The 25,329-nt window shown below is 48.1% G+C and overlaps 2 protein-coding genes across 4 annotated transcripts in view; one reads left to right on the top strand and one right to left on the bottom strand.

The window, feature by feature from the left end:
* Positions 1–25,329, top strand: part of LOC140422059 (uncharacterized) — a 222,637-nt gene that overhangs the window by 145,857 nt on the left and 51,451 nt on the right. The gene's annotated exons all lie outside the window — the stretch shown is intronic.
* Positions 18,674–25,175, bottom strand: LOC140422085 (uncharacterized). 3 transcript variants are annotated; one of them, XM_072507095.1, is made up of 3 exons: positions 24,927–25,175; positions 23,232–23,367; positions 18,674–21,031 (listed from the first exon to the last, which is right to left on the bottom strand). In XM_072507095.1, exon 3 carries the CDS (start codon positions 20,674–20,676, stop codon positions 19,807–19,809), a length of 870 nt encoding a protein of 289 aa, XP_072363196.1. In that variant the 5' UTR covers positions 20,677–21,031; positions 23,232–23,367; positions 24,927–25,175; the 3' UTR covers positions 18,674–19,806. The 3 variants fall into 3 exon arrangements, with proteins under 3 accessions (XP_072363196.1, XP_072363195.1, XP_072363197.1); XM_072507094.1 differs by lacking the exon at positions 23,232–23,367; XM_072507096.1 differs by lacking the exons at positions 23,232–23,367; positions 24,927–25,175 and adding an exon at positions 23,491–23,627.

The following is a 25,329-nucleotide window of genomic DNA, read 5'->3' as shown; positions in this document are numbered from 1 at the left end:
CCTACATTGACAGTTATTTCCTTGGAACTCGCCCTCGGGAGTCTTCAGTACTTGGCCAGCAAGAAAGACCTTCAGAACCTCTACTTTTATCCCTAAAGTGACCATTACCTCACGTCAGAGTTGGGCCTGTTGTAACATGACAATTGGTCAATTTGGTCACTAGATTAATTTAATTGGATCCTAATTACTGACACCACCTTCTCTCATTATCTCAGACAGGAATACAATAGAACTGTTTCATACTATCCCTTTATCTGATTCTATACAATCCCTTATTCAGACAGTTTCAAATGTTGAGGCTAATCAGAGCTTGAAGGTCTCTCTTGTCAGTACATTTATCCTCATTGCACTTTCTTTGTACACAGCATTTAACCTTTGACATTTTTACAACAAATGAGAATCAGGGCACGATCTAATGGCCACGATGGGCAAGGCGCGAATCCAAGGGCGCCAGTTACATCACAGAAGAGTCCGAAACTGGGCACCAAGCGGCAATCGGTTTCCGATCTAACCGGCCTATTCCCATTGGCCAGATTAAGGCCAATCTCCAACCCGTTAACGGGAAGGACCCCCTATCTAAAGGCTGCACTTGATTTAAGCGACTCCCCAGTCGGTCACATGGACGCCAAGTATTGACCCACACAGACATGGGCCAGGCATCACAGTACCTGAACAGTCCCGCGTCATTGGAGACCCCCCCGAGTGGTCAGGGATAGGGGAGGGTGGTCCCCCGGCCCAGCCCCTGGAACGTGTGCACCTTGGCACTGCCAGACTGGCACCTTGGCACCGCAAACCTGGGTATTTCACACTCTGCCCATTTATGAAGATCACTCTAAGACTGAGTCTTGATTTTGTACAACAACCATGTCTTTCTCTCCATTTCAAATCCCCTGTGAAAATCCAAACACAGTGTATCGTAAATTATGAGATTTAAAACAGAACGAGTTGTTGGGATTCACTGCCTGACAATGGTGCAGGACGTAAATTCAACTGTAACTTTCAAAAGGGAACTGGACAGATTCTGTAGAAAAAGAAACTTGCAGAGCGATGGGACTAATTAGCTACCTCACTCAATGAGCTAGCATGGGAACGATGGACAGAATGGCCTCTTTCTGTTTTCTCGGAGACTCGTTTGCATTTGGAGAAAGTGGGAAATACCTGGAAGCCACTTCCTACGAGGGGGGGTAGAAGCAGAGATGTTGGAATGTTTCCAAAGGGAAATTCGATGGGCTTTTGAGGGAAATAAACTGACAGGAATATGGGGATAGAACGGGGCAATGGCTTGAACTACAGAGATCTACAAGTTGTGAATCTTTGGAATTCTCTACCCCAGAGGGCTGTGGGAGCTCAGTCATTGAGAGTGTTTAAAGCAGAGACTGACAGATTTCTAAATCCCAATAACACAAAGGGATATGGGGATAGTGTGGGGAAAAGGCATTGAAGTGGATGATCAGCCATGATTGTATTGAATGGTGGAGCAGGCTCGACGGGCTGAATGGCCAACTCCTGCTCCTCTGTTCCAATGATACAAAGATAGGTAGGAAAGTAAATTGTGAAGAGGACATAAGGAGGTTAAAAAGGCATATGTTAAATGAGTGTAATAAGATCTGCCAAATGGGGAACGTGGGAAAATGTGTGATTGTCCATGTTGGCCAGAAGAATAAAAAAGCTTATTATCTAAATGGTGAGAGATTGCAGAGCTCTGAGACTCAGAGGGATCTGGGTGTCCAAGAGCATGAATCACAGAAGGCGAGTATACAGGTACAGCAAGTAATTAGGAAAGCTAATAGAATGTTATTGTTTATTGTGAGGGGAATTGAATACAAAAGTAGGGAGGTTATGCTTCAGTTATACAGGACATTGGTGAGACCACATCTGGAGCACTGTGTACAGTATTGCTCTCATTTAAAGAATGATGTAAATGTGTTGGAAGCAGTTCAGAGAAGGTTTACTGGTCTCATACCTGGAATTGGAGGCTGGTCTTATGAGGAATGATTGGACAGGCTGGGCTTGTATCCGATGGAGTTTAGGTGACTTGATTGAACCGTATAAGATCCTGAGGGGCCTTGACAGGGTGGATGCGGAAAGGGTGTTTCCTCTTGTGGGAGAATCTAGAAATTGGAGTCACGTCAAAAGTAATAACTTGCCCATTTAAGGCTCATTTTTCTCTCAGAGGGTTGGGAGGCTTTGGAACTCTCTTCCTCAAAGGGCAGTGGAAGCAGAGTCTTTGAATATTTTTAAGGCAGAGCTGGATAGATTCTTGAAAAGCAAGGGGGTGAAAGTTTATCAGGGGTAGGTGGGAATAAGACCACACTAAGACCATAAGGAATAGGAGTAGGCCATTCGGCCCTTCCAGCCTGCTCCACCTTTCAATAGAATCATATCTGAAACCAACATTCCTCACGTTCACTTTCCTGCCCTTTCCCCGTAATCCTCGGTTCCCTGACTGATCAAGAATCTATCTCAGCTGGGCAACACAATGGCACAGTGGGTAGCACTGCTGCCTCACGGCACCGAGATCCCAAGTTCGATCCTGGCTCTGGGTCACTGTCCGTGTGGAGTTTGCCCATTCTCCCCGTGTTTGCATGGGTTTTGCCCCCACAACCCAAAGATGTGCAGGGTAGGTGGATTGGCCATGCTAAATTGCCCCTTAATTGAAAAAAAATGAATTGGCCACTCTAAATTTATATTAGAAGTAAAGAATTTTTTTTTTTACAAAAAGAATCAATCTCAGCCTTAAATATACACAAGGACTCTGCCCTCACAACTCTCAGTTCCAAAGACTTTCAGAAGAAATTCTTCCTCATTTCAGTCTTAAATCGGCTCTTCTTTGTTCTGAGCGATTTCTTCTGGTCCTAGACTCTCCCAAGAGGGGAATCATCCACTCAGCATCCCTCCATACCTGGGATCATCCTAGTGAAACTTCTCCAAACATCCTCCAATAAAATAATATCTTTCCTTAAATAAGGGGACCAAAACTGCTCTCAGTTCTCCAGATGTGGTCTCACCAGCACCTTGTACAGCTGCAGCAAGACTTCCCGACTCTTATACTCCAACCCCCTTGGAATCAGGGCCAACATTCCATTAGCCTTCCTGATTACCTGCTGCACCTGTCTGCTAGCTTTCTGTGTTTCGTGTACAAGTTCCCCCAAGTCCCTTTGTGTTGCAGCTTTCTGCAGTTTTTCTCCAGTTAAATAATACTGTTCTTTTGTTCTCCCTTCCAAAATGAACTTCACATTTTTCCACGTTATGCTCCATGTGGCAACATTTTGTCCACTTGCTTAACCTCTCAATATCTCTTTGCAAACTGTTTGTATCCCCCTCGCAACTTGCCTTTCCACCTATTTTTGTGTTGGCTCCAAATGTGGGCACAGTACGTTCACTTCCTTCCTCCAAGTCATTAATATAAATTGTACACAGTTACGGTCCCAGCACTGATCCCTGTAGAACCCCACTGGTTACAGGTCACCAACCTGAAAAAGAACCCCTTATCCCCACTCGCTGTTTTCTGCTCATTAGCCAATTCTCTATCCAGGCCAACAACATGGGTTCTTATCTCATGACTTAACGTTTTGTGAGGTACCTTGTCAAAGGCCTTCTGGAAGGTTAAATACAACACATCTACTGGTCCCCCTCTATCCACTCTGGTTGAGACTTCCTCGAAACACTCTGATAAATTAGTCAGACACGGTTTCCCTTTCACAAAGCCATGCTGACTCTGCTTGATTAGATTATGATTTTCTCAATGTGCTGCTATTACTTCCTAATAATTGATTCCAACATTTTTTTCAACAATAAATGTTAGGCTGATCGTCGTATAGTGTCTCGTTTTTGCCTCCCTCCCATTCTGAATCGGCGGGTTGTCACATTGGCAGTTTTCCAATCCTCTGGTACTTCTCCAGAATCCAAGGATGTTTGGAACATTACAATCAATGCATCCACTATCTCTGTAGACATTTCTTTTAGGATCCGAGGATGCAGCCATCCAGGGGACATATCTTATCCCCATCGGTTTGTCCAATACAACTTCTCCAGTGATGGCATTTAATTGCTCCCTCCGTATTCTTTCGTATTATTGGAATATTCGATTTACCTTCCACCATAAAGGCTCATGCAAAATATCTGTTTAACTCCTCTGCCATTTCCTTGTTCCCCATAACTGACACAGTGGCATGGAGGCACATGGTGGTTAGCACTGTTGCTTCACAGCTCCAGGGACCTGGGTTCAATTCCCGGCTTGGGTCACTGTCTGTGAGGAGTTTGCACGTTCCCCCCAAATTGCGTGGGTTTCCTCCGGGTGCTCCGGTTTCCTCCCACAAGTCCCAAAAGACGTGCTTGTTAGGTGAATTGGACATTCTGAATTCTCCCTCTGTATACCCGAACAGGTGCCGGAGTGTGGCGACTAGGGGATTTTCACAGTAACTTCATTGCAGTGTTAATGTAAGTCTACTTGTGACAATAATAAAGATGATTATAATAAAGAATATTATTACGCTCTCCCAAGATTTATTTTCTAAGGGGCCTCTTTGGAGTTGAGGTGTCAATCAGATCAGCCGGGAACTTATTGAATGGTGGAGCAGGCTCGAGGGGCCAAGTGACCTACTCCTGTTCCTAATTTGTGTGTTATCACATCCTTTGTAGTAGATTGTAGCATTTTCCCTCCTACTGATGTCAGGCTAATGGGTCTGTGGTTCCCCGTTTTCTCTCTCCCTCCTTTAATAGTGAGGTGACATTTACCACCTTCCAATCTGCATGAACCATTCCAGAATCTATAGAATTTTGAAAGATGATCACCAATGTATCCACTATCTCTACAGCCACCTCTTTCAACACTCTGGGATGGAGAGCATCAGCTTTTGGGGATTTATTAACTTACAACAAATTTCTCCAGTATTACTTTTTCACTAATACTAATATCTTTCAGTTCCTCGTGCTCACTGGTTCTCTGGTGTTTTTCGGACAATTTCTGTATCTTCCTCCATGAAGACAACACACATTGTTTAGTTTCTCTGCCATTTCCTTATTCCCCATTATAAACTCTGTGCCTGGAATGGACCCACATTGGTCTTTGCTAATCTTTTCCTTTTCACATTCCTATAGGAGCTTTTCCAGTCAGTTTTTATGTTTATCCCCAGTTTGCTCTTATATTCTATTTTCTCTTTATCAGTTTCTTGGTCCTCCTTTGCTGAATTCGAAAACAAGTTCCCAATCCTCAGGCTCACTATTATTTGGGCCACTTTATGAGTCTCCTCCATTGATCTAATAGAATCTTTAACTTTTCTTGTTAGCCACGATAGCTTCATTTTGCTGTTTAATTTTTGCTTCTTAAAGGAATCTATATTTTATGTAAATAAAATGGGAGTGGTTGCCTGTCTATTGTCTATCGTCATACAAAGAACAACAAAGAACAAAGGACAGTACAGCACAGGAACAGGCCCTTCGGCCCACTAAGCCTGCTCGGATCATGATGTCTGACTAAACTAAAACGTTTTGTGCTTCCAGGGTCTGTATCTGTCTATTCCCATCCTATTCATTTATTCGTCAAGATGCCTCTTAAACGTCACTATCATACCTGCTTCCACCACTTCCTCCGGCAGCGAGTTCCAGGCACTCACCACCCTCTGTGTAAAAAGCTTCCCTCGCACATCTCCTCTAAACTTTGCCCCTCGCACCTTAAACCTATGTCACCTGGTAATTAACTTTTCCAACCTGGGAAAAAGCTTCTGACTATCCACTCTGTCCATGCCAGTCATAATTTTGTGAACTTTTATCAGGTCATCCCTCAACCTCTGTCGCTTGAGAGAAAACAATCCGAATTTATCGAACCTCTCCTCATAGCTAATACCCTCCAGGCCAGTCAACATCCTGGTAAACCTCCTCTGTACTCTCTCCAAAGCCTCCACATCCTTTTGGTAATGTGCTGACCAGAATTGTACGCAATATTCCACATGTGGCCTAACTAAGGTTCTGTACAGCTGCAGCTGACTTGCCAATTTTTACACTCAATGCCCCGACCAATGAAGACAAGCATGCCGTCTGCCTTCTTAGCTCCTTATCCACCTGCATTGCCACTTTCAGTGATATGTTTATTGTAATTTCCCAATCTACCACAGCCAACTTGCCCGTCATACCATGACAGTTTCCTTCTGCGAGAAACACCCAGATAAATTAGGCAAAAGAACCCTGTGACCACCATAGCCCATCTTAATGGCAACATGGCTGCTTTGGGAACTAAATATCTTTCAACGTGCAAACACCTTTTCATTCTGTGCTCCTCGTCAAACTTGGAACCAGGTAATCGCAACGAGGCTCAAAAATGGTCAGCCCACCGGAGGCAGAGGTGTTAGACCGGCCAGTCCAGCAGAAAGAAACCCTCCAATCATCACCATTCACCAGATGTCAGAATGAACAAAATGCAGTCCTGGATGTCAGTGAGAGCAGAAACAATAACAACGGAGCCAACATCTGTAATTTATTCTGAACCTGTTGGAGTCACAACAGGTGTGATGAATCACAAACCCCTCCCCACATTGAGAGCAGATGAATGGTCTCTCCCCAGAATTAACTTGCTATTGTCTCCGTAGTTGGGATGGATCATTGAATGTCTCCCCTGCTCAGAGCAGGTGAATGGCTTCTTCCAGGTGTGAACTCACTCGTGTTCCCGCAGGGTGTTGGATATCTGAATTTCTTCTCTCACTAAGAACAGGTTAACACCTTCTCCCCAGTGTGAACTCGCTGGTGTATCCGCAGGCTGGATAACTGAGTGAATCCCTTCTCACACAGAGAGCAGGTGAACGGCCTCTCCCCAGTGTGAACTCGCTGATGTATCCGCAGGCTCGATGAAGTAGCGAATCCTTTCTCACACTGAGAGCAGGCGAACGGCCTCTCCCCTGTGTGAACTCGCTGATGTATCCACAGGCTCGATGAAGTAGTGAATCCCTTCTCACACTGAGAGCAGATGAACGGCTTCTCCCCAGTGTGAACTCGCTGGTGTGTCTGCAGGCTGGATAACTGAGCGAATCCCTTCTCACACAGAGAGCAGCTGAATGGTCTCTCCCCAGTGTGAACTCGCTGATGTATCCGCAGGCTCGATGAAGTAGTGAATCCCTTCTCACACTGAGAGCAGATGAACGGCCTCTCCCCTGTGTGAACTCGCTGATGTATCCACAGGCTCGATGAAGTAGTGAATCCCTTCTCACACTGAGAGCAGGTGAACGGCCTCTCCCCAGTGTGAACTCGCTGGTGTGTCCACAGGTCGGATAATTGAGTGAATCCCTTCCCACACACAGAGCAAGTGAATGGCCTCTCCCCAGTGTGAATGCGTCGATGAATTTCCAGGTGAGATGGGGCCCTGAATCCCTTCCCACAGTCCCCACATTTCCACGGTTTCTCCAGGGTGCGGGTGTCCTCATGTTTCTCCAGGTTTGTCGATCAGCTGAAGCCTCGTCCACACACAGGGCATGTGTACAGTCAGTCTCTCCCCACTGTGAATGGTGTGAAGTTTTTTCAGGCTTTGTAACTGGTTCAAGCTCTTTCCACAGTCAGTGCTCTGGAACACTCTCACTCGGGTGTGTGTGTGTCTCGGTGCTTTTCCAGTTACACTGATGTTTAAAATGTTTTGATGCCGACAGAAAAGACAAACATTTCTCCTGCTAGATTCAAAGTCCGGTGATATTCAGTTCCAAGGAATTGAGACACTCAGTCAGATTGAGACGTGAAGTTTGAGATTTCTGTCTGTAATTCCTCCTCCTCTAATATCCTGTCAAAACAATTTCCAAAAGACATCACTGTCAGTACCGGTTAGAAATTCAGAACAGACAATTCTAGTTGCTAGAGAACATTCTTTCCTCTCTCATTCCCCAAAAGCTGTAAATCTCCTTCCCACACACTCTCCCTCCATTCTTACTTTGCTGTATCTAATATTCACCCTCCCAATTCGCCTGAAGGTGCTGATTCAGGCCGATTGACAGATCCATGGTCGCTGCTTCCTGTCCGAGGCACAGAGATGACAACAAATACGAGCTGCAGTTGGCCACCCGGCCCATCGAGCCTGCTCGTCTATTCTGTGGGATCATTGGCCGCTCGATGTCAGTGACATTCTCCGTGTTATTGACCAGAGGCTGAGTGTGCTGACTCAATATCTGTGAGCTCATGAGGTCGAGGTGTAAAACACCATGAAGAGGCCCAATGTTTCGGAGGAGAGAATCCTGAACGTTGAGCAAGATGCTTCCTCGGCAGAGGCAAGAATTTAATCCTTGGAAAACCGGCTGAGTGCTGTGGTGGACTTCTGGCGGACTTGGAGAACCGAGGGTCAGAGAAAGAACATCCGAGTCGTCGGCCTGCCAGAAGGTGTGGAGGGTAAGGCTCCGGTTAGGTTCTTCGAGGACCGGCTGCCACGTTTTCTCAAGCTGGATGTGAAGCCTGGGTGTTTCAAATTAGAAAGGGCATCGGATCCTGTCTTTGAGGTCAAGGGATAGTTTTCATCCCAGGCCTGTAATCATTCACTTCCACAACTTGAAAGATCACCAGAAGGTCCTGGAGACAGATAAGGTGAGGTGAGACCTGGCTCCCACCTCACCTTACAGTGAATTATGTTGCTTTATCCTGTGACCCTGAAAATTGTATCCGACAATTCCGTCAAGTCTTTCAATAATCCGACTACTGCCTTGGTCTTTGCTAAATCGGATGAGCAGCATGGTAGCATAAGTGGATAGCACTGTGGTTTCACAGCGCCAGGATCCCAGGTTTGATTCCCCGCTGGGTCACTGCCTGTGTGGAGTCTATACGTTCTCCCAGTGTCTGCGTGGGTTTCCTCTGGGTGCTTCGGTTTCCTCCCACAGTCCAAAGACGTGCAGGTGAGGTGGATTGGCCATGATAAATTGCCCTTAGTGACCAAAAAGGTTAGGATGGGTTATTGGGTTACAGGGATAGGATGGAAGTGAGGGCTAAAGTGGATCGGTGCAGACTCAATGGGCTGAATGGCCTCCTTCTGCACTGTATGTTCTATGTGCTAAACCCTTGAAGGGCAAGGATTGGAGTGATGATTTGCAGTTCAGACTAACTCAGGCTCTAATCCGAACTCTTTCCCTATCATGGTGCTGGTGTTGTTGCCTGAAATTGTTATCTTTTATCCTGTTGAATGGAGTTGTTATTCTGTGAGCACCGATTAAATGCCTTCTTCTTCTCCTCGAGTGTTCCAGGGACTCGTATTATCTTATCTCAGTCATGGTAGATGTGCCGTGTGCTTATTATCCATCATCTTTCTTCTATTATCCGAGCGTTAATCATGGCAGAACCGAGTGGTGCCATTGCCGAAAGGGTGGTTCCACTGTGCTAAAGTGGATTGGTCACACTAAATTGCGCCTTAGTGTCCAAGGTGTTCAGGTTAGGTGGCTTGACCATGATCAATGCACCGGGTTAAAAGAATAGGATGCGGAGTGGGCTTCAGTGAACTGTTCTTTGTGAGGCTGACTGCAGACTTGAGGGGTGAATGGCCTTCTGCATTCTTGGAGTTCTATGTCATCTATGTTGTGTTATTCATTTTCATTTGTATATGCTGTTAGTCTGTTTGTCATATTTTACAAACTGAATTGTTATCCTCTGATTTTAGATAATCTTACCCTTTCCCCACTCACTATTTTAACCTGTTAACTAGTTGTTCAGTTGATCTGGCATTTCATCTCGAGGCTCTGGTCCCTCAAATATCCTGTTCCAAATTAATTCTGCAATGTGTTGCTTGTATTTATGTTGGCAATATCTCTTGTTCCGCTCTGTGCTCAGTTCCCACCATTTTTTCTGTTACTCTGTTGCACTCATTGTTTAGAAATGATTTAAAAAATAACAATTTATTAAAAATCTGTCCACCTCATCCGTGAATTTATTCAATGACCCCCACACCCCACTGGTCCCTGTGGAAGAGAAACCAGAGACTAATAGCCCTCTGAGTGAAGAGATGACTGGAAAGATATAACATAGCTACAGTACAATATTACAAGGCTAGAAATAATAATAAATGTACTTCAATGTACTACAGAACCATAAACACTATATCTAATCTGTACCATATAACAACACGAGATGTGTCTCTATCCAACATTAATTTACTGTCTTCTTAAATGTCAGCCATCTCCTGGAAAAAAACAGCCCTTTAATTGTGAACAAATAAATGTGTCAAGCTGAGGGAGCAAAGGATGTCAATGTCTTTACGACGAGGCCTGGGCCTTTCCAGAGTCTGCACCCTCCCTGGATTCACTTCCTTTCCCTTCATTTGCTGCAAGTGACCAATTGAAGGTCAGAATGAGAAAAGAAATGGAAAGGGGGAGAAAAGAAAGTGTTTTACTCACAGATGTTGGAGGCTGGAGGACGTTTCAGTCTGTGTGAATCCCAATCTTCTTTCACATAAAGCCCGCGCTGATTGGAGGACCGGCGTCCTTCCGGTCCTAACTCTATCCATTAGCCAACACCTCACAGGAAGGTCAGGGGCTGGGCTTTCCTCCACACATGCGCAACTTCCCCTCACCCTTGGACATGCGCAGTACCTGATCACCCGCCCGTGCGGCGGATAGAGCGGGTTCCCCAGCGCGGGGGATTGTGGGAGCTACGGCCGACACTGTCCAAACTCCTGGGGTGAAAAGTGGAGGAGGCTTGGGCGGTTGTGTGCGAGCTTGGTGTCCGCCCCCGGGCCGATTCGAAAGGCAGGCCGCCTCTGGGAGCTTCCTGGATGGGGTGAAACAGCAACTCGGCGCCCATTGCTCCTGGTCCCCAAGGGAAGGGGAGAAGACCGGTTTCGGAGTACTGTGACCAGTCGTGTTTCAAGTCAGCGGTTGAGCTGCGGAGACGCTGCTTCAGACTGCGAGGTTTACTGTCGGCGGTTTTGAGTTCGCCCAATGGAGGACGAAGGAATGGAGGAAGGATGGCAGCTGGATAGGCTGCTGGAAGCGGCGGGTCGGAACCGTGGTGTAGATTGTCCGATGGGCGGCCCACGGCCTGCAGCCCGGGGTGGGTTGCTGCCGTTCCTGGGGTCTCCGGGGGTTCGGCCCCCCTGGACGCCCTGTGGGCGGTTGGGACTGACTCTGGGACTTTCTTCCCCGTTGTCGACTGTTGCCAACATTGGAGCGACTCTGGCCGCTGCCATTGGAGGACTTTGAGGACATGTTGTTCCTTGTGAAATTTTGGCAGGAGCGCCGGGGTCATGATGTGGAACGTGCAAAATTAATGGACTCTTTTTACAGACTTTATTTTTTATTTCTTATGTGTGCTGAGGGATTTGTTTTCTTGTTTTCTTTGCTTTCGTTTTATTTCGTAGCCTATGACATTTAACTCATTTCGGTTTCTCCGAAATGGTATTTAGTATTAGTGGTGGAACGCTAGTTGATGCGAAACTGCTCTCCCTCCGAATGGTCCCGTGCCTTTGGGCGGGGTCCAGGAGGGGGGAACCCTCTCTCCTCCGCCGCGCCTGGGTCTGGCTCTCCGGAGGTCTGTGCTCTTAGCGAGGAGGGGCCTTTCCTCCGGAGTGTCGGCTGCAGGGCGGGGTGAACGGGGGTGGGTGAGCAGGGATTAGTGTTCGGTGATTGATTCTATCCTGTTAAATCTTTTCTGGGGTGAATTGAGGCCTGGTGCCTGATGATTGGGTTTTTGATATGATACTGTTAAAATGAATCGAGGCCCTGTGGGTCATATTTGTTTCCGAAGCGGCCGTATTGTATCGGGGCCTTGTGCCTCGCGACTGCTTGTCTTGTGTTTAGAGGTCGTCACCTTGAAATGTACTTGTGTTTTGTGGATTGTATTTTTGGTTTTTGTTTCATCTCTTTTGAAGCGGTCGTATGGTTCCGAGGCCTTGTGCCTCGCGACTGCTTGTTTTATGTGTTTAGAGATCGTTACCTCGAAATGTATTTGTGTCTTGTGGTTCTTTGTTCCTTTTTTCTTTGGAATGGTCGTTGGGTTTCGAGGCCTTGTGCCTCACGACTGTTCGTGTTATGTGACTGTTCGATTGTTACTTGAACTATGCGTAGGGCCTGTGCCTTGCGGCTGGTTGTGATAAGTGACTGGCTAATTGGTATCTGGAAACGTATTTCGGCCCTGTGCCTTGCAGCTGTTTGTGTTCAATGACTGTTACAACGTTACTGTGAAATGTAATTGGGCCTTGTGCCTTGCAGCTGTTTCGTGTTCAGTGACTGTTTAATTGTCAATTTGAAGTGTGTTCAATCGTCAATTTGAAGTGTAATGAGGCCTGGAGCCTTGTAAATTGGTTTCTGTAATAATTGTGACGACAATAAAAGAGTTACTCACAGATGTTGGAGACAGGAGGGATTTTCAGTCTGTGTGAAGCCCCAGGTTTCCTCATTGTCCAGCTTCCGCATTCAGACAACGGGGGAGCGAATTGGATGGTGGAAGAGAGTCCTTCCGGTTCACCAACTCTTACCATTGTTCAACAACCTTCCGGTGCACGCATCGGAATCCGCGATGACGTCCCAGGGTTCCAGTGCGCAGCAGCTCCGCCCCACTCATTGTTCCCCCTCCTCGAGACAAGGTTTCCAGGCAACCGGCTGACAGCTCCGGCCAGAGCGAGAAGCCTCTGGGTGATTTCCCCTCCCCCCGCACGGGGCTGCGCATGTCCAAAAGAGGAGAGGCTGCGCATGTGCAACGGAAAACCCACTCCCTGACCTTCCTGCTGAGGTATTGACCAATGGGAAGAGTTAGGACCGGAAGGATTCTTGTCCTCTAGCCAATCAACGCGAGGTTTGTGTGAATGAGGATTGAGCATCACACAGATTCAAACTTCCTCCTGTCTCCAGCATCTGGGAGTAAAACACTTTCTTTTCTCCCCCTTTCCATTTCTTTTCTCGTTCTCACCTTCAATTGGTGATTTGCAGCATCTGAAGGGAAAGGAAGTGAATCCAGGGAGGGTGTAGACTCTGGAAAGGTTGGCTCAGATCTCTCTCTCTAACACATTGACACCCTTTGCTCCCTCAGTTTGACACATTTATTTGTCTGGCTAAAAGAATGGTCTCTTTCATAATATCCACAATCCCACTATCCCCTGACGCTCTCAGTCCATCGCCAATGGTTCTTTTGCCAGGGCAAACAGCAGCGGGGAGAGTGGGCACCCTTGCCTCGTCCCCCACTGCAGCCTGAAATAATCTGAACTCACCCGGTTCGTCCGTATAAATGCCACCAGTGCCTGGTATAACAACGAGACCCAGTCCACAAAACCTCCCCAAATCCAAACCGCACCAGGACCTCCCACAAATAGTCCCACTGCACTCGATCAAAGGCCTTCTCTGCATCCAGTGCGACCACCACCTCAACCTCTCGTCCCTCTGGAGGTATCATGATCAGATTGAGTAGCCTCCTGATGTTGGCCGCCAAATGCCTCCCCTTCACAAACCCCGTCTCGTCCTCCCCTATCACCCCTGGTACACAATCCTCTACTCTCGAGGCCAAGATCTGAGCCAACATTTAGCAGGGAGATCGGTCTCGGTGACCCACATTGTTCCGGGTACTTTTCCCACTTCAAAATGAGGGAGAACGAAGCCTGCGACAATGTCGGGGGTGCACTCCCAGCTCCCTTGCCTCGTTAAATACCCTTACCAGCAGCGGCCCCAATACCCCCCCCCCGAGAATTTCTTAGAAAATTCCACTAGGTACCCGTCTGGACCCTTGCCCAATTGCATTGCCTCCAGCCCCTCCACCGCTTCTACCAGCACAATTGGGTCCCCAGGGCCTCCACCAGTTCCTCATCCACCTTTGGGAACGCCAACCCCTCTATAAACCGCCTCATCCCCGGCTGGGGGTTCCGACTCATACAGCTTGCTATAAAAGTGCCTAAACACCCCATTCACCCCCGCCGGGTCCAAGACCATATTCCCTCCCGTGTCCTTCACTTTCCCGATCTCCCTCGCAGCCTCCTGTTTCCTCAACTGGTGCAGTAGCATCCTGCTCACATTCTCCCCATACTCATACACCGCCCCTCTCGCCCTTATCAACTGTCCCATCGCCACTGTTCTGTTCCAGGAACAGGGTCACTTACTGATTAAAGGGACAGGATCTCTGTTCTGTACCAGGGACAGGGTCTCTCTGATTAAAGGGACAAGGTCTCTGTTCTGTTCCAGGGACAGGGTCTCTCTCTGATTAAAGGGACAGGATCTCTGTTCTGGCGAGGGTGTGGCCAGGGGGGGGGCGACAGCCCTGGCCATTTATTTTGTGGAGGCAGAGAGCGTTTCGTGGTGTGGCTGCCAACCCCTCACCGGTCGCAGCATCGGGGAGGGGGCTGCGCCAATTGTTTTCCATGTAAAACGCCACAGATCCTCCGCACTTAGCCTCGGAATTGGAAAATTTGGCCCAGGATCTCGCACTGATTAAAGGGACATGGGGCGGGATTCTCCGCTTGCCGACGGCGATTTTGTAATCAGCGATCAGGCAGAGAATTCGTTTCTCAGGCCGAATCGGGGGTGGCGCCTGTTTTTGGGCGCTCCGCACCTTCCAAAACGGCGTCATCGAGGAGTAAGCCACATGCCATTGGGACGGCCTCAGGACATTAACTGAAGGCCCTCCCCCGATGCTCCGCTCCCGACGGGCCAAATTCCCGACCGCGCAGTTGACGTGTGCGCCCAGCCGTGTGGCAACCTGTGTGGCGGCTGCGGACTGTGTCCAGCGGCTCCACAGTCGTCGCGGGGGGGGGGGGGGGGGGGAGAGCCTTGCTGCTGGCCAGTGGGGGCTTCGGTGAGAGCTGGGGGGACTGGTGGCCCAGGGAGGTCCAGAGGGGCCACTATCTGTCAGGTTAGGTCCGCGCGCGGCCGACATGTTGTACAGCGCGACTGCTGCAGGTCGTCGCCATGCGCATGTGCGGCCACAGACCCGGCCATTCTCTGGCCGTTTATTTTGTGGAGGCCGTGCGTTTTACATGGCGCGGCTGCGAGCCCCTCTCCGGTCAGAGGATCGGTGCTGGGGCCTCACCCATTTTTCCCATGGAGAATGTTTCAATTCTCTGTGAATACCTAGCACAGCAAACGCAAGGTAAGAAGAAATAAAGAGGTTGGTTTATTTTTACACACACGGGGTGAGAGGGGTTTCCCAACATCCATCCATCCACTTTTGCACTCGTACAATAAACGGGGAATGAGGAAAAAGGAAGAGGGTTCCGGGAATGACCACAATAAAATACAAGTTATTGTTTTCCATGTGTCCAGAATCCAAAGTCTAATGGAATGTTCCTTCGGAGGGAGGTTTACTGTTATGGGAGATCTGTCTTTCCAGCAGTGAGACTTCCACGATGGGGGAAGACACAGAGAGTGAGTCAGTCTGGGAGGAACAAGAGCCAATGTTTCAGCCATTTGCAGGTTTTTTAATTTATATTATTATTGAAGTTTTTCCATTTTAACAAATATCCAACAAAAGCTCAGGATCGGTGCAGCACAGCAGAAATGTCTCAGCAATACAGAAATACAGGAGAGGACAGAAGGACGACAATACAGATGGACCAGTGTAATCATTAAACTTGGTGCCTCCGTATGTACCAATGGATAAAAGGGAGAGGAGAAAAAGGCCATGAAAACATGGTGAAACGGTGCACACCCTCCCACGTAGCGAGTGCTCGCACCGCCCACCAGAATTCAGGATAAGATCACGGCGTCAGGTTCGGGCGGGCGTCAGAACACATCTCCCCCAGCTCCAGTCATACCAGAGACATCAATAACATCTTTATGTTCCCTTCTCAGATACAAGACCTGTCTATACCTTAGCAGGAACCAGGCAACGATTCTTTAACCCCAAAATAACACACATAAATTTCAGAAATAAAATCAACAAGGACACTCGTCCTAAAAGGACGCAATAAAACCCCAACTCCAGCACAGCACAGAACAATCACTCAACACAATTACACAGAGAAGACCAGCAAATATTCACACAATTGGTTCAAATTCTAATCAATGCAGCTTCCAAGAGAATTTAAAAAAGTACTACCAAAAGCAAAGGGTCTCAGGATAACAAGGAACAAGATACAGCCCTGAGCACACGGTCCCCTGGTGCACGCTCCTCACCACAAGACAAAAAAGGGACAAAGTTGCACATTTAAAACCTCACTCAGCCTCTCAGCACAACACCCCGGCCAAGAAGGAACCTCTCAAGCAAAAGGGGGCAACAGGAAAGCGACCACAGTACAAGACCTGGCCCGGCCCTGTACACAGAAGTCAGGAAAGCAAGGATAGCCACACTGTGCCAGGACACCCAACCTCACTCCTCTCTCACCACATCCGAGGGCAGCGCACACAAGAAGATTCATGCCATCCACCACCAAGGAGATTCCACCCATAAGGAGAGGAAGATTTGTCGAGACACCCAACAACTGGGCATCTCTGGAGGGATGCGTCCTCCATCCCCGCACACGGCAAAGGCACCCCCCACCCCCACCGAGATACAATGTACCAAATCGGGGCCTACATCAGTACGCTACCTCCCCAAGGAAAAGTAACCCCAAAGGAGAGGAACATCAGGATTAGCCAAAGGATGGCAGACAAGAACCAGCACCATATGTGATAAGTCGATTGTCATCTATATTACCATCTGTATGGAAATAATAATACATGTATAATTGTTGTAGTTCCAGCATCCGACCTCCAGGTGGTGTGAGTATGTAGACACGTGACCCGGACACACCATGTGTTCCAGGAGAAGCTGTGGTGAGGAGTTTGCAGCAGTCGCATATTAGACTAGCCCTGTAGTATCTTAGTGTAAGTTAGTGTTAGACCATTATTTCCAACTGTATTAATCTTAGACATTTTAGTAATTTGTTAGTGTGTTAGTAATAAATAACTATGTTTATGAAACAAAGTCTAATGTTCTTTATTCACACGACAATATAAAGATTCAACATCTGCCCAATCAAAGAACATTGCACCGTGCACCGTCACAAAAAGGATACTCGGGGCAGAGCTGCGTAGCCTCATTGGCGTCAAAACACTGTCTCCCCACAGGAGACCCTGCTTCGACAAGGAGGGCATTCAGGAAGTCACTATATAATCCCACTTGGAGCAGGGTGCCTATCTCCCCCCTCAGCCTCACCCTCAGACCCAATGAGGGCTCAAACATCATTGATCCACAACACTCAGACTCTCACTCAAACTCTCCAACCCACAGGTTACTACCTCCCCAGTGGAACCTATCCCGAGAGGATTGATTGATGATTTGATTGATTGGTTTTATTGTTACGTGCACCGAGATACAGGGACAAGTATTGCTCTGCGTACAGTCCATACAAATCGTTCCATCCATGAAAAACAAAACATAGGACATACATAAATACACAATGTAAATGCATAGACACAGGCATCGGGTGAAGCATACGGAGCGCAGTACTACTCAGTGGAGAAGGTGTGTGAAGAGATCAGTTCAGTCTATAAGAGAGTTATTTAGGAGTCTAGTAACAGCAGGGAAGAAGCTGTTTTTTTATCTGTTAGTGCGTGTTCTCAGACTTTTGTATCTCACTGCCCGATAGAAGAGGTTTGATGAGAGAATAACCCGGATGGGAGGGGTCTTTGATTATGCTGCCCGCTTTCCCAAGGCAGTGGGAGGTGTAGACAGAGTCAATGGATGGGAGGCGGGTTCGCGTGATGGACTGGGCTGTGTTCACGACTCTCTGTAGTTTCTAATGGTCTTGCCCCGAGCAGTTGCCATACCAGGCTGTGGAGGAGGACCACAGGAGGAGCAGACTAGGGGCCTCCAAAGGGGACAACACAGGGAGGGAAACTCACTCCACCACCCAACAGACCCTCCGCCCGACCCAATAAACAGAGTTACTTCTGCCCTACTCTAGCCGATCAAGTGACCACTGCCATTCCCAGGCAGCCAAGAGAATATTGAAGAAGACAAGTGGAACAAGGATTAACTGACCACACCCAGTTCCTCGTGCTCACTAGTCCCCTTGGTTCTCTTGTGTTTTGGGTCGATTTCTGTGTCTTCCTCTGTGAAGACAGATACACATTGTTTAGTTTCTCTGACATTTCCTTATTCCCCGTTATAAACTCTCCTCTCAGCCTGGAACGGACTCACATTGGTCTTTGCTAATCTTTTTCTTTTCACATTCTTATTGGAGCTTTTCCAGTCGGTTTTTATGTTTCTCGTCAGTTTGATCCCATATTCTATTTTCTCTTTCACAATTTATTAGTCCTCCTTTGCTGAATTCTAAATCAATCACCAATCCACAGGCGTACGGTTATTTTGGCCTCTTTATGAGCCTCTTCCTTTGATCTAATGGAATCCTTAAATTTTCTCGTTAGCCACAGTTGCATCACTTTTCCTGTGGCTGTTTGTTCCTTAAAGGAGTCTACATTTGATGTCAACATGTAATAATACCTTAAAAATTAGTGATTGCCTGTCTAATGTCATATCTATTGTTGTAATGTCCCATTCTACCACAAACAACATGCCTTTCAAACCTCGACAGTTTTCTTTGTGAAAAACACGTGGATAAATTAAACAAAGGAACCATGTAACCACTATAGCCCATCTTCATGGCAACGTGGCATGCTTTCAGAGGTTCCAAACACAAATGGGAACTAAATATCTTCCAACCACTGTTGCTATATTTACTTGCTATAAATATGGCAGCTAATAAGGTTGCCCTTCTTAATCTCGATATGAATAGGATATGCTTTCAGTCGCCAGGTATCAAATGATACCGCCACAAGGTTCAATCGGATATCGATCAAAGACCCAAACAACCAGTTCGTTAGTTCAAGATCAATAATACTTTATTTACACACAAGATTAACTTACACATGTAACATAAACACTACGAGCTAAATTACACCTATCACTATGACAACCTGTACTTAACTTCTGGCACCCGGCTTAGGTCAGAGGAACAGTGGCCTTTGTTCGAATCTGGATCTGCTGGGTCTGGAGAAGTAACTGTGGTTCAGCTCGGCTCATCCGCATGGTAGCGAGCGTTGAACTTGAACTTGCTTCTGGTCGTGGTGCTGCAGATGGAGTCAGACGTTGCCGGAGCGCCAGGTCCAAAAGAGACCGAACACATGGCAGTGTCTCTCTTTATCCTTGGGGGGTTTCGCACTCTATTGGGCGGTCCTCAGGTTTGGACCCAATAATTCGTCAGTCCTCGATCACTGCCTTCGAGCCGAGCCAATAAAGGGGAGGGTGCCTTGATGGCTGGACGGGTCCTGAGCGGTCATTGACCTTGGCTGTTTATGCTTCCTGAGTAAAGGGAGTGGCGCCGATGTGTCTGGAATTGTATCGGATACCCGAGTACCAGTCCTTTGTCTTAGGGAAATGGGTCATTAGCGTGCAAATCGGCTGGGGGTTTCGATCCTGTCTGGTTCTGCTTACAAATATACATTTAGGCTCTGAGCCTGCCTGAATCTTACATTGGCCATATTTACCTTGAGGCTTTGCAAATGTCCATGTGTCTTTGTAAGTGGCCATCCCAGGTGGCTACACCACCAAACACCCTTTCGCTCGGTGATCCTCGTGAAAGTTGAAGCCAGGAATTCACAACATGGCTCAATGATCATCAGCCCACTGGAGGCAAATTTGTGAGACCAACCAGTCCAGCAGGAAGATACCCTCCGCCCATCCCTATTGATCAACTGACAGAATTAACAAAATGCAGCCCTGGATGCAATTGAGAGCAGAACAGCAGAATCCAACCCCTGTAATCAATTGTGAACTTGGTGTGTGAGCATGTGCGATGAAACACAAAATCTCTCCCACACTGAGAGCAGGTGAACGGCCTCTCCCCAGTGAGAACTCGGCAGTGTCTCCATAGTTGGGATGGATCACTGAATATCTCACCTACTCAGAGCAGGTGAACGGCCTCTCCCCAGTGTGAACTCGCTGGTGTGTCCGCAGGGTGGGTAACCGAGAGAATTCTTTCCCACACTGAGAGCAGGTGAATGGCCTCTCCCCAGTGTGAACTCGCTGGTGGCTCCGCAGGTGGGATAACTGAGCGAATCCCTTCCCACACTGAGAGCAGGTGAACGGCTTCTCCCCAGTGTGAACTCGCTCATGTCTCTGCAGGCTGGATAACTGAGTGAATCCCTTCCCACACTGAGAGCAGGTGAACGGCCTCTCCCCAGTGTGAATTCGCTGATGTCTCTGCAGGCTGGATAACTCAGTGAATCCCTTCCCACATTGAGAGCAGGTGAACGGCCTCTCCCCAGTGTCAACTTGCAGATGTTTCTGCAGGGCAGATGAACGTTTGAATCTCTTCCCACACTGAGGGCAAGTGAACGGTCTCTCCCCAGCATGAACTCTCTGGTGTGTCCGCAGTTGGGGCAACTGAGTGAATCCCTTCCCACACTGAGAACAGGTGAATGGCTTCTCCCCAGTGTGAACTCTCTGGTGTGCCTGCAGGGTAGATGAATGACTGAATCCCTTCCCACACTGAGAGCAGTATAATGGCCACTCCCCAGTGTGAACTCTCTGGTGTGACTGCAGGATGGATAACCGAGTGAATCTCTTCCCACACTGAGAGCAGGTGAACGGTCTCTCCCCAGTGTGAACTCGCCGATGTCTCTGCAGGTCAGAGAATTGAGTGAATCCTTTTCCACACGGAGAGCAGGTGAATGGCCTTTCCCCAGTGTGAATGCGCCGATGAATTTCCAGCACAGACGGTGCTGTGAATCCCTTCCCACAGTCCTCACATTTCCATGGTTTCTCCATGTTTTTGGTCTCCTCGTGTCTGTCCAGTTCGGACAATCAGTTGAGGCGTCGTCCACACACAGAACACGTGTAGGGTCTCTTCCCGCTGTGAATGGTGCGATGTTTTTTCAGGCTGTATAACTGGTTAAAGCTCTTTCCACAGTCAGTGCTCTGGAACACTGTCACTCGGGTGTGTGTGTCTCGGTGTTTTTCCAGTCACACTGATGTTTAAAATCTTTGAAGATGACTGATGAGGCAAACATTTCTCCTTTAGATTCGAAGGCCAATGATATTCAGGTCCCAAGGAATTGAGTGACTGTCAGATCCAGACGACATGTATTAGATTTCTGTCTGTAATTTGTCCTCTTTGAATCTCCTGTTAAAACAATTTACAAAAGAGTAAGTACAGGATAGAAATTCAGAACAAACAATTCTAGTTTCTCTGGAACTTTCTTTTCTCTTGCATTCCGCAACATCTGTAAATATCCATCCCACACACTCTCCCTCCATTCACTGTATCTAATATTCACCTTCCCAATTCTCCTGAAGGTGCTGATTCAGGCTGATTGACAGATCCATGCTCATTGCTTCCTGCCCTGGACACAGGGACCATAACACATCAGAGCTGCAGTCGGCCATTCGAACCTGCTCAACCATTCAATGAGAGCATTGGCCGATCTACCTCAGCACCATTTTCCCGCACTGTCCCCCATATCCCTCGATAACTTCACTCCCTTGAAACGTTAGCAACCTCTGTCTTGAAAATACTTGATGACTGAGGTTCCACAGTCCTCTGGGGTAGAGAATTCCAAATGCTGACAGGGGGAGTGAGGGGAAGCTGTGTTTGGTGGTGGAATCTTGCTGGAGTTGGCAGAACTGGCGGAGGATGATTTCTTCAATGCGGAGGCTGGTGGGGTGAAAAGTGAGGACAGTGGGGATTCAGTGGTTCTGGGAGGGAGGAGCGAGGGGGAGGGCAGAGGTGTGGGAGATGGGTCGGACACGGGTGAGAGCCCCGTTGACCATAGTGGGTGGGAAGCCATGGTTAAGGAAGAATGAAGACATGTCAGCAGCACCGTTTTGGAAAATGGCATCATCGGAACAGATGTGACGGAGGTGAAGGAACTGAGGGAATAGGATGGAGTCCTTGCAGGATGTGGGACATGAAGTGCTGGAGTCGACGTAGCTGTGGGAGTCGGTAGGTTTGTGATGGATATTAGTGGACAGTCTATCTCAGAAATTGAAATAGAAAGGTCAAGGAAGGAAAGGGAAGTGTTGGAGACAGACCATGTGGAGGTGATAGAGGGGTGCAAACCGAAGCAAAATGAATATATTTTTCCAGGCTTTGCAGAACACCTCCGGTCCATCCGCAAGCAGTTCCCAGACCTTCCTGTTGCTTGCCATTTCAACTCACCGCCCTGCTCTCAGTCCTGATTCACATAAAAGCCAGTGGGGAAATGAGGAAGATGAAACTTGATCCAGAATGCACTGACTGACAGGCTGGTGGAAGCAGATTCAACACAGGGAGTTGGATAATTAGAAAGGGACTAGTTTTCAGGGTTCATGGGGAAAGGGCATGATAGTGGGACAAAATGAGTACTTCTTTCAAAGAGCCAGCACAGGCACGATGGGCCGAATGGCCTGTGTGGTGAGATTCTGTGATCAAAGATAAATAAATGTGTGTCCGCAATATGTACAGTGATGTCAATAATGTCTGGAATTCCCTTTTCCCCGTTTCAGTTGTCTCCCTTTCCTTCCAATTTGATTTTAGACAAGGAGAACAGAAGCAAATGGCTTTCAGTACATTGAGCAGCCCCGATGTCTATTCTCAGCCAGCGTCACACAGAGGGACAAGGTGTGGATTCTCAGACCAGCGAGTCAAGACAGCCTCTTTAAATGGGCAGTTCCCACAATGTATTCAGTGACCACCCTGGGCGCTCCTGCCCTCCCCATCAGCTGGCTCGTGCCAGGGACCCGGGACCGATTCCCAGCTTGAGTCAGTGTCTGTGCAGAGTCTGCACATTCTCCCAGTGACTGCATGGGTTTCCTCCGGGTGCTCCAGTTTCCTCCCACAAGTCCCGAAAGACGTGCTTGTTATGTGAATTCGACATTCTGAATTCTCCCTCATTGTACCCGAACAGGTGCCGTAGTGTGGCGATTACGGTAATTTTATTGCAGTGATAATGGAAGCCTACTTGTGACACTAATAAAGATTTTTATTATTAGGTGGGATGAAGTATTGAATCTCTTCCCACAGTCAGAGCAGGCAAACGGCCTCTCGTCAGTATGAACTCGCTGGTGTGGCCACAGGCTGGATGGAACACTGAATCCTTTCCCACACAGAGCAGCAGAATGGTCACACCCTGGTGTGACTGTGTCAATGGGTTTCCACTGTAGATGGACAGCGAAACCTCGCTGGTGTCTCCGCAGTGTGGATGACCTTCTAAACTTCTTTGTGCAGTGAGAGCAGCTAAACGGTCTCTCCCCAGTGTGAATGCACTGGTGCATTTCCATCATTTCTCCATGGTGCGGGTGTGTCCTGCTGTCTCTCAAGGTTAGACAATCAGTTGAAGACTCACACAGAATACGTGTACGGTCTCTGCCCGCTGTGAATGGTGCAATGCTTTTTCAGGTTCTTTCCACAAGTCAGTGAACTGGAACACTCTCACTCGGGTGTGTGTCTCGGTCTCTTCCAGTCACACTGATGTTTTAAACCTTTTGAAGCAGACGGAACAATCAAACATTGGTCCTCCTGGATTTAAAAGCCGTTGATATTCAATGAATTGAGTAACGGTCAGATTTTGATATGACATTTTAAAAAAAATTTAGAGTACCCACTTCAGGGGGCAGCACGGTAGCATTGTGGATAGCACAATTGCTTCACAGCTCCAGGGTCCCAGGGTCGATTCCGGCTTGGGTCACTGTCTGTGCGGAGTCTGCACATCCTCCCCGTGTGTGCGTGGGTTTCCTCCGGGTGCTCCGGTTTCCTCCCACAGTCCAAAGATGTGCAGGTTAGGTGGATTGGCCATGATAAATTGCCCTTAGTGTTGGGTGGGATTACTAGGTTATGGGGATAGGGTGGAGGTGTTGACCTTGGGTAGGGTGCTCTTTCCAAGAGCCGGTGCAGACTCGATGGGCCGAATGGCCTCCTTCTGAACAGTAAATTCTATGAATTCATTTTTTCCAATTAAGGGGCAATTTAGCATGGTCAATCCACCTACCCTGCACATATTACATAGTTTACATAGTTTACATAGAATTTACAGTGCAGAAGGAGGCCATTTGGCCCATCGAGTCTGCACCGGCTCCCGGAAAGAGCACCCCACCCCCACAACCCAGCAACCCCACCCAACACTAAGGGCAATTTTGGACACTAAGGGCAATTTATCACGGCCAATCCACCTAACTTGCACATCTTTGGACTGTGGGAGGAAACCGGAGCACCCGGAGGAAACCCACGCACACACGGGGAGGACGTGCAGACTCCGCACAGACAGTGACCCAGCCAGGAATCGAACCTGGGACCCTGGAGCTGTGAAGCAATTGTGCTAATCACTATGCTACCGTGCTGCCGAACATCTTTGGGTTGTGGGGGCGAAACCCACGCAAATACGGGGAGATTCTGCAAACTCCACACAGACAGTGACCCAGAGCTGGGATCGAACCTGGGACCTCGGCACTGTGAGGCAGCAATGCTAACCACTGTGCCACCGTGCTGCCCACTGAAGTTTATATTATTTTAAAATATTTTTATTCAGGTTTTCAAAATTTTATCATTTGTACAACAAAAAAACAGACCCAAACCCCAACGCCTCTCACCCCAACCTCCAAACTGCCCTCCTGCTCTTTGACGGTCACCAGATCCCCAAAATATAACACAATATGTGGACTTGATTGGCTGAACCCCTCCCACACCGCTCACAGCTATCCCCCCACCCCCTTGTACAACCGGCCCATCCTCACCTTCATTACACCCTGTGCACAACTTTCAACTGAATCAACCCCAGCCTCACACACGACATGGAGGTGTTAACCCTCCGCAGCGCCTCACACCATAGTCCTCCCTCCAACACCATCCCAAACTCTTCCTCCCACTTGGCCTTAATCCTTTCCATGGACACCCCGTCCTCCTCCATAATCCTACCATAGATCGCCAAAACAACCCACCCCCCACTGACAACACGAGGGGTACGGTGCCAAATTCCGCACTTGCACGGGCCTGCCATCGACAAGGGGGAAAAGAGATGGAAAGGGGATAAAAGAAAGTGTTTTACTCAGAGATTGGACAGAGGAGGAAGTTTCAGTCTGTGTGAACGTCAATCTTCATTCAGAGACAGAGGAGCAGCAGCTTCCTGGGGAATCTCTCGGCAGCCATCACCACAAATTCCGCACTCTGATTGGCAGGAAGACCCGTGCCCTTCCGATCTTCCTCGGATTCCCATTGGTCTCTGATGGCGCCAGATGGGCCGGGAACAAGCCCACGTGGAGCAGGAAAGTCTCCTCCCTCCGGGTAGAGGAGCTGCTGTCCAATCCGCAGCATCGTGTTTCTGTGACCATTGATATTGCCCCAATAGGAGGCTGAGCTGGGTACGTCCCTCTGAGTCATCATGACGTCACAATAGAGCTGCCTGAATCAGCCAATAGAAATCATTCTGCTCCACAATGACGTTTCCGGAT

The sequence above is a fragment of the Scyliorhinus torazame genome, chromosome 5 (genome assembly GCF_047496885.1).
Source record: "Scyliorhinus torazame isolate Kashiwa2021f chromosome 5, sScyTor2.1, whole genome shotgun sequence".
NCBI lineage: Eukaryota > Metazoa > Chordata > Chondrichthyes > Carcharhiniformes > Scyliorhinidae > Scyliorhinus > Scyliorhinus torazame.
Note: the sequence above shows the minus strand (reverse complement) of the source record. Positions and strands in the feature narration are given on the sequence as shown.

What these genes read in the sequence shown, in the direction of transcription:
- LOC140422085 (XM_072507095.1), bottom strand. Translation starts at nt 20,676, where the DNA reads ATGGAGAAACCATGGAAATGTGAGGACTGTGGGAAGGGATTCACAGCA.